Here is a 16057-nt window from a genome sequence, read left to right as displayed (position 1 = left end):
TAGGCGTTGGAACATCTAGTTAAGCATACAGCATGAAGTGCAAGAATCCTCTCAATGATCTAGCATCTAGCACCTGGCTCCCCACCCGCAGGGAGGATGCTTCACAAGTGGTGAAGCAAGTCTGCAGGTGTCTTTCTCTTCTATCTTCCTCTCCCCTCTCAATTTCTCTCTGTCCTATCAAAAAATCAAGAAATGGCTGCCAGGAGCAGGGGACTGACTGGTAGTGCAGGCACCGAGCATTGAATTAAGAATTGAGGTCACAGGCTGGGGAGACACCATAAAGGTTATGCAAAAGACTTTCATGCCTTCAATCCCCAGCACAACCCTAAGGCAGAACTGAGCAGTGCCCTCTTCTCTCTGTGGATTTGTATCTTTCTCTCTGTATTTCTCTTTCATAAATAAATAAATAAATGAAAAATAATCGAGGTCACAGGGCAAGCTGTAATCCTGATAGCTGGAGAGAAGGGTGATGTTCAAGAACCCCAGCTTACTTGGAGCAGAAGCCTACGGCTGTAGCAAGTATTTGTAGGGACACTCAGATGTAATGGAAGAATTTCTGGAGACTAAGCATGATGAATGTGAAAGCAACAATCACTCACAGTACAGAGTTATACTAAACAACGATGTTAATTTTATTTTATTTGTTTACCAATATTCAGTGAGAGAAGACAGAGAAAGAGAGAAAACTTACAGCATTGCTAGATCTTAGTGCAGTGCTAAGGAAGGACCTTAAGTGTGTGCTCTGTGTGCTTGGTGTCCTGAGCCAATACTTCGCCACTTCAACCAGGACTTTCCAAAAGAATTTAGAAGATTGCCCTCCACTGAGTGAGGTTTCAACAGATGGTGGAAGTTCCTTATTTTTTTCTTTCATATTGATCCATGTGATAATAGTGAACCATCTACTTCTATGTGTGTGTGACTGATTACACAATGGTAACAATGTAAAAAAAAAATCAGAAAAAAACTGGGAATAATACATATGCATATTTTATATAAGGAAGTCTAATATATGCATATTAATGTATGAATATATTCTATAAAATGTACTACACAGTACACAATATATGTGTAATATGAGAGTGAAAGACTGGAATCCAGGAAAACAAAGAGGAAGGCAAAATGTCAGGTACAAGAATTAGAATTTTAAAAGTCACAACCACATTATAAGCATTTCCTTCATCACCAGTAGAAATCCCCTTTCGTTTCCTATTAAGCAGTACTGATCATTCAGACAGCTCCTTACTTCTCCCACTAGTTTCTGGGTGTCATTTCCCATCTAGAGAACAAAGCTACTTTTAAAAGCAAGAGTTGAGTGAAAGTTGTAGGTTTTTCAGAAACTTTCATGAGAGGATTTTTTTTTTCCTCACTCTGAACATTTTTGGAAACAAGAGGATATCCTGTTGCAGTATGTGAAACAGTAACTATAGCAAACAAGGAAATAGAAAACAAAATTTCATTTTACTCTGTGGAGTCCCAAAAGATTTGTAGAAGAATGCCACCTGCTGGTCAAATGAACAAAACAATGACCAGTCCTGAAGACTAGCTTGTCTTACGTCTCTTTAGATGAGATTATTATCAGGAGTTAAAAGCAAACAGGAAAGTGTTCTGAGAAATAACTAATCTAATACTGGAAAAATACACTTACATTGGCTTTTATGTATTGTTTTTATTACTATTATTATTATCTTCAGGAGAGAGCACTGCTCAACTTTGGCTTATGGTGGTGCTGGGGATTAAATTAAACCACTACATTTCACCACACTCAGAAGTAAACTCCAAATGGATCAAGAGCTAGATGTTGCACCAGAAACAGATAGAGGAAAATATTGACAGCCCTCTTTTCCATCTAAGTTGTATAGGCATCTTCAATGACACAAACCCAATGGCAGGGGAGACAAAAACAAAAAAATAAACTAATGGGACTACATCAAATTAAAAATCTCTGCACAGCAAAAGAAACCACCACCCAAACAAAGGGACTAATTACATAGTGGGAGATGATCTTTACATGCTACACATCAAACAAAAGGCTAGTAACCATTTTTAAAAAACAGGTTAATAATAAAAAAAAGTAAAAAAAGACCATTCAAAAGTGGGGAGAGTATATGAACAAAGAAGAGATCCAAAAGGCTAACAGACATATGGAAAGTGCTCCAAGTCAACTACTGTCAGAGAAATGCAAATAAAGACATTAAGATACCACTTCCTTCCTAAGAGAATGTCATGTATCAGAAAGGATAGTAACAACAAATGCTGGAGAGGTTGCAGGAGTAAGGTAAACTTCCTGTACTGCTGCTGGTGGGAATGTAAATCCCTTTGGAGAGTAGACTGGAGAACTCTCAGAAGGCTAGAAGTGGGCCAACACTATGACCCAGCAATTCCTCTTCTGGCGATATCTCCTAAGGAATCAGACTCACCCATCCAGAAAGATCAGTGTATAGCTATGTTCATAGCAGCACAATTTGTGTGAGGTGAACATAATAACCACTACACCATGGAAACCAGATAATTTGTTATAGCCAAAATACAGAAGCAACTCTGTTGTCCAACAACAGAAGATTGTCTAAGAAAGTTGTGGTGTATATACACAATGGAATATTACTTAGCTATTAAAAATAATGAATTCACCTTCTTCATCTGATCTAGGATAGAGCTTTAGGGAATCATGTTAAGTGAAATAAGTCAGAAATAGAGGGGTGACTATAGGATGATCTCATTTATGGGCAGAAGTTGAAAAATAAGAATAGAAAGGGGAAACACAAAGTAGAACTTGGACTGGGTTTGCTGTATTGCACCAAATGAAACTACTCTGGGTTGGGGTAAGGGGACTTTCAAGGTCCTGGTGCATGATGGTAGAGGAAGACCTTGGTTAAGCATGGGTGTATTTAGCAGAAAACTGAGAATTTCACACATGTACCAACAGCTATATTCACTGTAAACCACTAATCTCCTAATTAAGAAAAAAATCTGGGACCTTTAGTGCATCAGGCATGGAAATCTTTTTTGTATATCTAGTATGCTATCTCCACAGCCCTGTAATTAAAAAAAAATCGAGCATTTATTATGTGTAAAGCACCGCTAACATCTTTTTTTAAATTATTGATTTAATAATGATTGACAAGACTGTAGGATAAGAGGAGTACAATTCCACACACTATCCCATCCCTGTCCACTGGAAACTTTTCTATTCTTTATCTTTCTGAGAGTATGCACTCAGGACCATTATGGGGTGCAGAAGGTAGAAGGTCTGGCTTCTGTAATTGCTTCACCACTGGACATGGGCATTGACAGGTAGATCCAAACTCCTAGCCTGTTTCTATCTTTCCCTAGTGAGGCGCGGCTCTGGAGAAGTGGGGTTCCAGCCCTTTAATTTTTTAAAAAATATTTATTTATTTATTTATTTATTTATTCCTGTTTGTTGCCCTTGTTGTTTTTTCTTGTTGTAGCTATTATTGATGTCGTCGTTGCTGGAGAGGACAGAGAGAAATGGAGAGAGGAGGGGAAGACAGAGAAGGGCAGAGAAAGATAAACACCTGCAGACCTGCTTCACCGCCTGTGAAGTGATTCCCCTGCAGGTGAGGAGCCAGGGTCTCCAACCAGGATCTTTGCGCCAGTCCTTGCGCTTTGCGCCACATGGACTTAATCCGCTGCACTACTGCCCGACTTCCCAGCCCTGTAATTTTTAATAATATGGTTTGAAAGAGCAATTTTAGGTTAATGATAAAATTAAACAAAAGTATTGACTTTTTTTTCACATAACCCCTGCCTCTACATATGCTAAACATTTCCTACTAGATGCAGTATATGTCACAACTGTTGAACCGATTTGTATAAATCATTACCACGCAGAGTCCATAGTTTATATTTTGGTTCATTACTGGTACAGTATAGTCCATAGTTTTTGAACTAATGTATAATAACATGTAACTGCCAATAATGTCACTACCTCACAGTCTTCTGCACTCCATCTATCAAGCCCCCTCAACCCCTGAAACTACTGATCACTTTACTACCTTCAGAGTTGCATCATCTCCAAACTATCATAAAGTTGGAATCATTTTTCTCAGAATTTTTATTGGGGGATTAATGGTTTACAGTCAATGGTAACATACAATAGTTTATATACGCATAACATTTCTCAGTTTTACACATAACAATTTAACCCCTCCCCCACTAGGTCTCTGCCATCATGTTCTAGGACCTGAACCTTCCCCTCTACCCCAGAGTCTTTAACTTTGGTGCAATATACCAACTCCAGTCCAAGTTCTGCTTTGTGTTTTCCTTTCTGTTCTTTTTTTTCCCTTTCTGTTCTTATTTCTTAACTTCTATGAGTGAGATCATCTTATATTCATCCTTCTCTTTCTGACTTGTCTCACTTAACATAATTCCTTCAAGCTCCATCCAAGATGAGGTGAAGAAGGTGAATTCATCATTTTTAATAGCTGAGTAGTATTCCAGTGGGAATCATTTTATTTAGACTACTCAGGTTTCTCCCTCTGAGAAGAAAGCATGCATTTTTATGTCTCTTCTGTTCCATGGATAAACAAATGTTTGCTGTGCCTCTATATGGTCACTTTACCATGAAAAATCTCTGTGGCCATATGTTGAACATATCCAAAAGCTGTTAATTTGCTCTATATTCAACAGTATTAGAGACGTGAATGGGAAGGGAGGGTAGATATCTGAGGTGACAGAGTTGAGTTTGAAGCATTGTTGATCACAACACTACCCAGCACAGGTAGGCTCCTGGCAATGTGAATGTAGAAGGGACATAGGAATTCAGGGTCCCCACTCTGGTTCCTTTGGTACTCTCATAGAAGACACAGTATGGTCCCCGCTAGAAAAGCTGCTTCTTATTTGTACAAGGAGAAAGAATATGACTGAGATGATGCCTCACCCCTACCATACCCTGTGCACTGTTGGCCCAGAATGACCAGCCTTGGATAGAAACACAGTAAATATCAGAACTATGTCCAGTTGTCTACTGACCCTCAATCCCACCTCTATGGCCTGGTTGGGATAGTAGACAAGCTTCAAGTAGCAACCATTTGGTATTCAAAGTAGAACTCAGAATCTGTTACCATCTTACTCTTCTCACTCTACTGATTTTGCGCAATGGTTTCTCCTTGGTTTATAAATCCCATAGTGGCCTTTTCCAGAAAAGATATTGTATCTAGTTACCCTGAGGTTTGCCCTTGGATATGAGGTGAATTTGGAACCAATTTATATTTCTATGTAGGTTTATATATAGGTGGCTGCAATCCAACTAGAGTTACTGAATTAACATTTTTAAAGAATTTAGAATAATGGTTGATTCATAGTAAACCCACGAGGATGTGAGGGCGATCTGGCTACAACATCTGTCACCCCATTGATCGCCAGCATTGATTCAGTTGATCTGGCTGGCTAGGCGGGTGTCTCATTCCTCCCTCCCTCACTGCTCCGTGTGCGTCCCTCCCAAAGTCTTGCGCTCAGTGGAAAAGGACAGTCTCCCCAGAATAGAGACGGACTGGTCTTCGGTTGAGAGTATATGAGTAGCTGCACTCCCCTGCTAGAACCCCCAAAGAAGCTTATTGCTTAGATTATGATCAGAATACTGTAGAGTCATCATATCCCTTCCCCACCTTTTTTTTTTTTTCTTTAATTCTAGGTTTTCCAAAGCTGTCTTTTCATTGCCTGGGTGGACTGATCAATAAAAGAGAGTGCTCTGGCAATTGGCTAGTATGCATTCTCTTTCCAGAGAGAGTTAGTGTTCTAGCAAATGAGGTCTAATTGCCAGCCCCTTGAGAGTTGGTTGGTGTAACTTCTTTCTCCCCCTAGAACTGATTGCATGGGTGTTAAGCAAGAAGCTGGCTTTACAAAGCTAAAACAAGACTAATGACCCAGGAGCTACCCTTCTTATGTCTTTGGCAAAGTGGCCAGATTTTTTAAAAAGTCAGTATCAACCTTTAGTCTTTCTTTCTGCCACAACACCTAGATCCCAGTTTTGCTGCACTGGGTTTGCTAATGTCACTCAGTCATTCTTTCATCAAGAAATCCCACTTCCCTTCTGTCACTTTCAAACATACAGACTTACATTGGTTTTCTTTCTACCCACAACCGTTGGATTTTACTTTCTAGCAAAGTTGAAAGGAGAAACAAAAACATGCAAGTTACAGTGGAAAATGATAAAGCCCTATGTGCCTTTCCTTTACTTCTCTTTACCTTACTTCAGCACCAGGACTTAATACAAGAGTAAAAAGACAGACCTTGCCCAACTACATGGCTTGAAAAAAAATAAATTATACATTATTTTTTTAAAATTGTGAATAAAGAATGGATTGTACATTTTTTTTTAAATTGTGAATAAAGAATGGAAAGAAAGTGATTTATCCCTTCTTCTAGCATTTGCCCTTCTTCCGTAGCCAGTCAACAGCGTCAGGTTGAGCCTGATGCCTGCTTGTTGCTGGCTTTGAAAGTGACTGGGATCCATGTGGACTCAGTCGGCTAGGAAGGATCGTCAGTTTCCCCAATAAATGGGTACTCACGGGATGCACCACGAGAAGGTCGATCCAGATTTATCCCTGACATATAGGAGCTCAAGTTCAGCTTTCCTTGTATTTTCAGAAGGAGATAGACAGAAGAGCCAAAGAAGCCCATGGACTGAATAAACAACCAAACCCTTTAGTTTCTAGTAAAATTAGCTTCTAATCATTACTTCCACTGTGCCCAACTCAGGAACTTTGTAGATAATAAGTTTTTAATCGCTATAGTAAAAAAAAAAAAAGCCACCATAAAAATGAAATCTGTGCTGGGCAAAATAAAAATTATTTGCCTACTAAAGGTGAAATTAATGCCGGGGACTCTGATCTTGAAAACTTAGTTCAGTTCTTGTTCATGTCTCAGAAAAGAATTTCAAGATGCACACTTTGTCAGTGGTGAAGTAGTTTTACTGGGAAGATACTGGAAGGAAAAATGGGGGTAGAGAGCCCAAGTAACCCCCAAAGGGCCAGGAGCAGGCAAACCAGAAGAAAGAGACTGTCATGAAGTCTTCTTTTCATGGGAGATCTTCTTATCCCTGCTTTCCTTTTGTTTTGGTTGTTTATAGTTCACTGACTAAGCTCTAGTGATGCCGGGTAGGAACCTTTAGCTCTTTGCAATAGGCCACAGTCTCCTAGCTAAGCTTAATATATCAGTTGGGTACACTCCATCAGAGCTTCATTGCAACCAAATAAAGTCCTATAGCTTTCTTTTTAAATATATGTATTTTTTATAATAGAGACAGAAGTCTAGAGGGAAAAGGAGGGGGGAGGGAAGGAGAGAGAGAGACAGGCAGGCAGATAGACTTGCAGCACTGCTTCACTGCTCATAAAGCTCCCCCCACTGCATGTGGGGACTGTGGCCTTGAACCCAGGTCCTTGCACACTGTAATATGTGATCTTAAGCAGGTGCAAAACTGCCCTGTTTGTTGGAGTTATTTTTACTCTTACCTACAGTAAAAATGATTATAAAGGGGTGATTCCTGAACATCCATAGACAAAAACAAACCTTTTCTACTAGTATCTGAGGGATATTGGTAATTTTGTGGATCAGGAGAGAAGCCATAATTAAGAACTAGAGTTCTTCACACAAATATCTAGAAGCAGGAGACAGAATCCCAAAATGAAAAATTGTATTCTCCATGTTCCATCCTCTGAAGAGAGGCTGGACAATATATTCTATCCTTCACCTGATGAAAATGGGTCCTGATATTGGGGCAGCTTGGAATGTTCCTACTTATGACCACAGAATGTGAGCTCAGATCTGCAGGGATGCAGAGGTCACATAGGCCCCTAAGCTGAATATGGGCCCCAGATCACATCAAATCAATGGGGTTTACGATCAGCAGTATTTATACACCTTTTCCATATTTGGAAGCTACTCTCTTCCCTGATCCATATTTCTGGTCCTTCTGCCATCCATGACATCATCTCCCCAGACAATGATTAGGATCCACCTGCATATCAGATTTCAGGTTCAGGCTAAAAAAAAAAAATTAAAAAAATAAACATCAGTATAGCCACAGGCCCTTTGGAATATAGCTAAAAAATGCCTACTAGCTATCTACAAAATGGAGTCCCACCAACTCTTCATCTGCACCATTCCAGCCTCTTTAGGTCCATGACTGGTCAACAATTTGTTTAGCTTTATATGTTAATCTTTTTTCAACCTCCAGGTTCCAGATGCTAGCATGATGCCATCCAGACTTCCCTAGACAGACAACCCCACCAATATGTCCTGGAGCTCCGCTCCCCCAGAGACCCACCCTACTAGGGAAAGATAAAGGTAGGATGTGAGTATGGATCTACCTGCCAATACCCATGTTCAGTGGGGAAGCAATTACAGAAGCCAAACCTTCCACCTTCTGCATCCCACAATGAACTTGGGTCCATACTCCCAAGGGGTTAAAGAATAGGAAAGCTATCAGGGGAGGGGATGGGATACGGAGTTCTGGTGGTGGGAATTGTGTGGAACTATACCACTCTTATCCTATGGTTTTGTCAATGTTTCCTTTTTATAAATAAAAACTTTTTAAAAAAGAAAAAATGTATTCTCCAAAAATATAAATAAATACTACTCTACAGCATAACTGCTTTTTTTAGTCCTGACTTTGGCGAGCCTACTCTCAGCAAGTAGGCACAGATGAGTGTGGATTGAGAACAATTACTCCTGAAGAAAGAAATATACTGGATGTGCCATCCAAACGGGGGAGAGGAGTGCTAGAAAAATCATGTTTGCATTAGAACTCCACACCTACATGTTCCTGAGAAGAGCAAGGATTCCTACCAGAAGTTCTGGTATAACTTGAAGAGAAGGTCTAGAGTAAAACCATGCAGAAATGCTAGCATGTATACTCTCCTAACCCTGTGGCCCTAGTGAATAATAACCCCTGAATCTACATGAATATGTTTTAATAGGAAGGGACACATAAGCCAAACTCATTCATTAATAGTTATTAATACCTTTTCTGAAAGAGTAGATTAAAAAACCCATTCTTGGTTCTCGAGAGCTTAATTATCAGTGTAAGCCTGGTATCACTAAATACCAAAAGAACCCCAGAGGCTTGAGAAATTTGACTTCCTCTGCAAAGTCAATAAGGTAAATTGGAGTCCAGGGTTAGGATACAAAGGTGTTTTCTAAAATAGAGAGTAACACTGCTGAATGAGAAAGTGTATATGACTATACATACACGCATGGAAAGGAAGATGAAGCTGACAGAATTTCCCTGCCTAGGACTGGATGTATGTTCTGAAATAATAATGAGTAAATGTGTTATGTAAAAACCTAGGATCAGATGTATCTTGTTAGATAATCATGCTACTGTATAATTACCAGTGTGTAGCCAGGTGTGCTCTTTCTGTGCATAAAAGGGGCTGTGAGAAGCAACTCAGAAGAGCTGCCCTCCAGCTCCTACCCTACCACCCCCCAACCCCACCATGGGGACTGTGTTCCCCCAGGAATAAAGTTATATCTACACTTTTGTGTCCAGTAGTTTCTTAGAGCTCCCTCCAGTCTGTACCCCTGCTCGAAATAGATGAATTTCTTGGGGGGGGGGCAATGTACTTCCGACTTTAGGATGTGGTGGGGGGGAGATTCTTCTCATTTGATAAGTATTCATTTAGATTGAGATAGCCAATGATTACAGTGAAATTTGAGCTTCTACTACAAAATTTTAAAAAATAGACTGATTGGGAGTCTAGATGCCGATTGGAGCCCCTGGCTCCCCACCTGCAGGGGAGTCACTTCACAGGTAGTGAAGCAGGTCTGCAGGTGTCTGTCTTTCTCTCTCCCTCTCTGTCTTCCCCGCCTGTCTCCATTTCTCTCTGTCCTATCCAACAACAACAACAATTATTATTATAACAACAATAAAAAACAACAAGGGAAACAAAAGGGAAAATAAATAAATAAATAAAAAATATAAAAATATATAAACTGATTGTATCTCCATAGACTATATAGAGAACAAGTAAGTGAAAATGAAAAGTGGAAGAAGAAGCATAGAGACGATTAGAAAATGAAGAAGCATAGAGATGATTAGAAAGTGAAAATCTGTGTTCCCTATTTAAAGGGCAGGCTTGAGAGCTTGTCTTCAGAGAACCCAGGATCCCAGGTTCACCCGGTCACTCAGCTCTGCCAGGCCAGCAGCACCCTCCTTTTGCCAATGGCCCTCCTGCTGTCTCTCCTGATGACCCTGGTGGTGCTCAGTTGTGGCCCCAGTGGCTCTCTGGGTTGTGAGCTGCCCCAGAGCCATGTCCTGGACAGCATCCAAAACATGAGGCTTCTGGGCCAAATGAGGAGACTGTCCCCTCTGTCCTGCCTGAAGGACAGGAGAGACTTCAGATTCCCCTGGCAGCAGGTGGATGGCAGCCAGTTGCAGAAGGTCCAGGTCATGTCTGTGCACCATGAGATGGTGCAGCAGGCCTTCCAGCTCCTCCTGTCAGAGCGCGCCTCTGCTGCCTGGGACAAGACCCTCCTGGACCAGGTGCGCACAGGGCTGCACCAGCAGCTGGAACACCTGGACTCCTGCTTGGTGCAGCTGGGGACAGAGGAGGACTCTGCCCTGAGCTATGGGAGAGCTTCCCTGGAGATGAAGAGGTACTTCCAGAGAATTCGTCTCTACCTGAAAGAGAAGAAGTACAGTGCGTGTGCCTGGGAGGTCATCAGAGTGGAAATCATGAGATCCTTCTCTCTGTCCACAACCTTGCAAGAAAGAGTCAAGGATGAAGAGCTGGGGTCACCTTGAAGTGAATCTCATCAACTAGTTGCCATTTTGCGTATGTGTCTCTGGCCATTCTAAAGACTCTTGTTTCTGCTATAGTCATAGAATTTTCTGAATTTAATTAGCAAGTATTTACTTTGTTGTTTTAAGCTATAATGTGTCCCTGAGATGACTGCCCTGGTACTTTATTTATGTATTTATTTATTTATCTATTTATTTATTCTTGTATTTAATAATATTTATATTTTCACATAACAGACACCTATCTTTGATTGTGTTAACATTTAGAAAAACATGTTGCCTTTTCATTATATTAAAATTGCTTTTATTTTTTAAATTAAATTTTCATTAAATAGAACTACTTGAATTTTTGAACTATTTTAAAACCTATTTTAAAATAGAATTTACATTTCATCTTATAGAACAGCCCCATTAGTGGGAGACAGTGTAAATATCTGGAATTCCATGGGTTCAAGTGGAGGGTAGCTGACTGATGCAGAGGGTATCTGGGGGTAGCTGACTGACTCAGACTCAGTCAGTTAGCTTGTGAGAAGTGTGTTTCTCTTAACTGAAGTGGAAGGACACATAACTGCCTGGTGGGTCTCAGGATCTGGTACAATTTCTACTCCTACTTCTCCCTAGTCTTGATTCACTAAATCCATCTAGTTCTAATTTACAGCATCCTCCTCATTGTCAGTCCACTCAGATATTTTGTTTCTCTCCAGGTTTCTAATTTCAAGGTTTCTGTTAGGAGTGGAAAACCAGAGAACCAGCAAAGTTAAACGGGAGTACTGAGTTTTTCAGAAACATTGCAGGGAGATTTGTGAACCTGAGTGTTCTGAGAAATATCTTTCGTGATCCGATGGAACGACCCTGTTAAAATATAAGCATTGAATGAAGTTAAAAGGAAATAGATGATTTACATAGGGATCATGCGCCCCCTGCTGGTCATGTGCCATAACTGAAAAATCTGGTGTGTAGAGGTTGCTCTTTGATTACACATGTTCTTTTTCTATTTTTTATTTATAAAATGGAGATATTTACAAGAACATAGGATAATAGATTCAATTCCAAAATTCCACACAGTTCCAACCACCAGAACTCCCTATCCCATCCCCCCCCTTGCCCTTGAAAGCTTTCCTATTTTTCATCCCTCTGGGAGTATGGCCCAAAATTCTTTATGGGGTGCAGAAGGTGGAAGGTCTGGCTTCTGTAATTGCTTCCCCACTGAACATGGGCGTTGGCAGGTAGATCCAAACTCCCAGCCTGTCACTCTCTTTCCCTAGTGGGGTCGTCTGCCCAGGGAAGTCAGGTTGGCATCATGCTATCATCTGGAACCTGGTGGCTGAAAAAGAGTTCAGACAGAAAGCAGAGCAAATTTTGACTAATCATAAACCTAAAGGCTAGAATACTGCTGATGAAGATTTGAGGTCTCCGTTTTGGAAAAAACTAGTAAGTCTATTTTAGGTATATTCCAAGGGGCCCATGGCTTTATTAGTTTTTCCCTGAGTCTGACAGCTAACATGTAGGTGAACCAAGATATTGTCTAAGGACATGGTGTCATAGTTGGAAAAAGGACTAGAAAGCTAGATCATGGAAGAGAGTAGCCCCCAAATATGGGGGAAATGTATAAATATTGTTAACTACAAAGCCCATCAATTTGAGTTGGGGCCCATATTCAACACAGGAGCCTATGTAACCTTACATCGCTGTAGATCTGAGCTCACATTCTGTGGTCATGGCTAGGAACATTCCAGGCTGCACTAATTTCAGGACTCATCTCCCTCGAGTGATAGAGTATGTTGCCCAACCTCCCTTAAGAGAATGAACAGTCCCTACCATTGTTGATCCACATTGAGGGCAAGGTCCTGTAGGGGCCCACAAAGGGGTCCATTATGTTGTTCCTGATGGAGGTGACCAGTGACCATGGAAAGAGGGATCTGTTAGAGGTCTATTCCCATCATGTCTGTGTGAGAATCACAGGACTTCCTGACTAGGGCTCCAGGTGGTGGGGTGGCCTGCTAGTGACCAAGGAGTCATCATTAAAGTATGCCAGTCTCGTGCCCTTATCCAGCTTTTGTAGTCCTTACTTTGTCTGACAAGTTTAGCTTTGGAGTGATTGAGGGAAGTGAAATAGCAAGGTGAGGAGGGTGTCTAAGTCTAAGTAGAAACTATTTGATTAGGTACTTTATGGTGTCTTTTTTAGGTCTTTCTACTTGCTTGCTGCATTCATTGACTGACTGCAAACCATTGTGTGCTATTGCTTTAAGGTGTATATTTTCCCCTAACTTATGGCTACATGTGTACATAAGTCCTATCTCACGGGCCCTTGTCTATAGCTAGGTTTTGAGGCGTTGTTAGGAAGTGCACCACCTGAAATGGAATTAATGAGTCCAACAAGCTAGGAAAGGTCTCACCAAAGAAATGAAGCTGGAGGGTTGACATTCTACACCTGGCGTCTCTGGACACAATCCAATGTCCAGGTGGTACTGACTGCACTGAATAGGCTGGTATCAGCAGATGCAGTATCAATTGGTATGAACTGAGAGAAACATGCAGGAAAGTTTGCCCTTCCCCAGAAGTTCCAAGACTGGGAGAAATATAGTTTTTGTAGACAATGGGAAGTTTCCTGCTGTCTTAGGGTTTAAGAAGGCAATAGATAGTTATTGTTATAACCAAATTATTTGACAGGTGTGTTAACTTTGAAAATCCCATTGTTAGGATTTGCTGTATCACGCAAGACCTCACCATAATTTATGTCCTTTAGTGTTATCTACATATAGTTGTATCTTATAAAGTGATGCCAACAATTGCTTCTGTTCTCCCTGGTCTAAGCTTTTAGGAGATTTAATATTTCAAAGAACAAGTCATTATTAGAACTGTATTAACAACTTGAGCCCACTGTTAAAATTCAATCTGATTACCAATTTGCAGTCTTAAGTGCTTAGACTGAAGGAACATATACTCAGAGCTATGATTATGCACCAAAAAGTTTGAGACATTCAATCCATTTTCCCCTCTTATATTAATTAAATAGTGATTTGTGAGACTATGAACCACATGTGTCTTAACCATTTCTATTGATTCAGCTCCAGAAAGAACAAGAGATTCTTTTACTTACTAGATATTATTGATCTATTATTGATGCCTGCCTCCATGGGTGGCCAACACTATATCGTTTCTTCTCCAAAACAGAAGATTCCGGGTGCATCTGGGTGACAAGTCTAGCAGATGGAGACTTATCTCAAGTGGCCTCCCCCAGGGCTCTGTTCTGGCTCCTACGCTATTTAATATTTACATCAATGACCTCCCAGAAACTTCTTCAAGGAAGTTCATCTACGCCGATGACATCTGCTGTGCAACTCAGGCATCCAAGTTCGACATCCTCGAGGAAACACTCACGAAAGACATGTCTCTGATATCTGATTACTGTAAAAAATGGCGACTAATCCCTAGCACTGCAAAAACGGTATCATCTGTTTTCCATCTACACCATGCCTCGGCCTCGCGTGAGCTTAATGTGCAGCTTGGCGATACGAGAATCCGGCATGAAACCCAGCCAGTCTATCTTGGCGTTACTCTCAATCGCACTCTGTCATTTCACGAACATCTCATAAAAACTGCAGCAAAGGTGGGCGCGAGGAATAACATCATTGCAAGACTGGCCAGCTCCTCATGGGGCGCGAGCGCTTCCACACTACGATCATCATCTCTGGCATTATGCTATTCCACTGCAGAATACTGTGCCCCAGTATGGTTCCGTAGCCCCCATGTCCACTTGGTCGATTCCAAATTATATTCCTCCAGGAGGATAATTTCTGGAACCATCCGTTCCACCCCGGTTCCATGGCTGCCAGTTCTTAGCAACATCGCCCCGCCAGATATTCGTCGGGATGCGGCATCATCTAAGTTCATTTCCCACGTCTACGCTCGACCGGACCTGCCAATATACGCGGATATCTTCGCCCACCCTGTCCAATGCTTGACGTCTCGTCACCCAATCTGGTCCCCTATGCCTACACTGAACTTCTCTGTTCCAGACTCTTGGAAACAGAGTTGGCAGTCAGCTGAGGTGAAGAACCAACACCTCATTACAGACCCCTGCAAGCGTCAACCCGGCTTTGACCTAGCACGTTATGATTGGGCCCTCCTCAATCGCTATTGAACAGGCCATGGCCGGTGCGCCACTATGTTCCATCACTGGGGAGCCAGAGACGACCCGAACTGCCCCTGCGGCTACAGACAGACTATGACCCACATAGTCAATGACTGCCACCTCTCCAGATTCAAAGGAGGTCTCGAAACTTTACATCAGGCTCAACCTGACGCTGTTGACTGGCTAGGGAAGAAGGGCAAATGCTAGAAGAAGATTAATCTATTATGGAATAAATCTTTCTGTAGCTTATACATTATGAGCAAACAAATCTACAACTTCAAGAAGGACATGACTCTTTGGGCAACCCATGGAGAAAGATTAAAATGTGGTTTCTTCCTCTGTTCTGACTAATCATCCTTTATTCACCTGCAGGGTTAATGTGAGGTAATTGACTGTGGAAGTGCAGTGTATTTCAATTATCATTAAATCTCAAAGCCAATGGTGTTAAGCATACTTCATAAACAACTTGTAAATTTCCACTTTTAGAAACTATAAACCCTGAGGCACATCTGTGTGGTTGGATTGGGCCACTTGGTAGTTTATCTTGGCTTGGGGTTCTCCCTTCCCACAATCAGGTGCAGACTAGGAGCTATGCATTCATGGCTAAGCACAGTTTCACTGTGGTCCCTAAATCACTGAGCTCAATGGTACCATCTATTTGCTGGCGCATGTGATCATGTGCTTCGTCCCTCCTAGTGTCCTGGCTATGGACAGCAGGAAGTCTTCATGTTTAGATATCTCTGAAAAGAAGTGCTTCTCAGGGGACTGGGTGGTGGCACACCTGGTTGAGCGCATATGCAATAATGCGCAAGGACCCAGTTTCGAGCCCCCAGTCCCCACCTGCAGAAGGAAAGCTTTGTGAGTGGTGAAGCAATGTTGCAAGTGTCTATCTGTCTCTCCCTTTCTATTACCCCCTTCCCTCTGGATTTCTGGCTGTCTCTACCCAATAAACAAAATTAAGATAGTAAAAAAATAAAAAATAAAACACACAAGTGCTTCTCTGTCACACCAGAACAACAGGACTTGCTTGAATTTTTTTCTCCACTGCAAAATAATAGATGTCAATGTCAGCAGCCAGAAGTCACATGCCACTTCCCCCACACCAATGGACATCTGATCTTTGACAAAGGAGCCCAGACTATTAAATGGGGAAAACAGAGTCT

The 16057-nt window shown here is 41.4% G+C and overlaps 1 protein-coding gene across 1 annotated transcript; it reads left to right on the top strand.

The window, feature by feature from the left end:
• Positions 1-9715: 9715 nt before the first annotated feature.
• LOC103124865 (interferon omega-1) lies at positions 9716-10762 on the top strand. The gene has a single exon (XM_007535625.2). It carries the CDS (start codon positions 10181-10183, stop codon positions 10760-10762), a length of 582 nt encoding a protein of 193 aa, XP_007535687.1. The 5' UTR covers positions 9716-10180.
• The last annotated feature ends 5295 nt before the right edge of the window (positions 10763-16057 follow it).

The sequence above is a fragment of the Erinaceus europaeus genome, chromosome 10 (genome assembly GCF_950295315.1).
Source record: "Erinaceus europaeus chromosome 10, mEriEur2.1, whole genome shotgun sequence".
Classification (NCBI taxonomy): domain Eukaryota; kingdom Metazoa; phylum Chordata; class Mammalia; order Eulipotyphla; family Erinaceidae; genus Erinaceus; species Erinaceus europaeus.
This window is presented reverse-complemented; position numbering and strand designations above follow the sequence as displayed.

Coding starts and splice junctions, on each gene's coding strand:
- LOC103124865 (XM_007535625.2), top strand. CDS start 10,181: ATGGCCCTCCTGCTGTCTCTCCTGATGACCCTGGTGGTGCTCAGTTGT.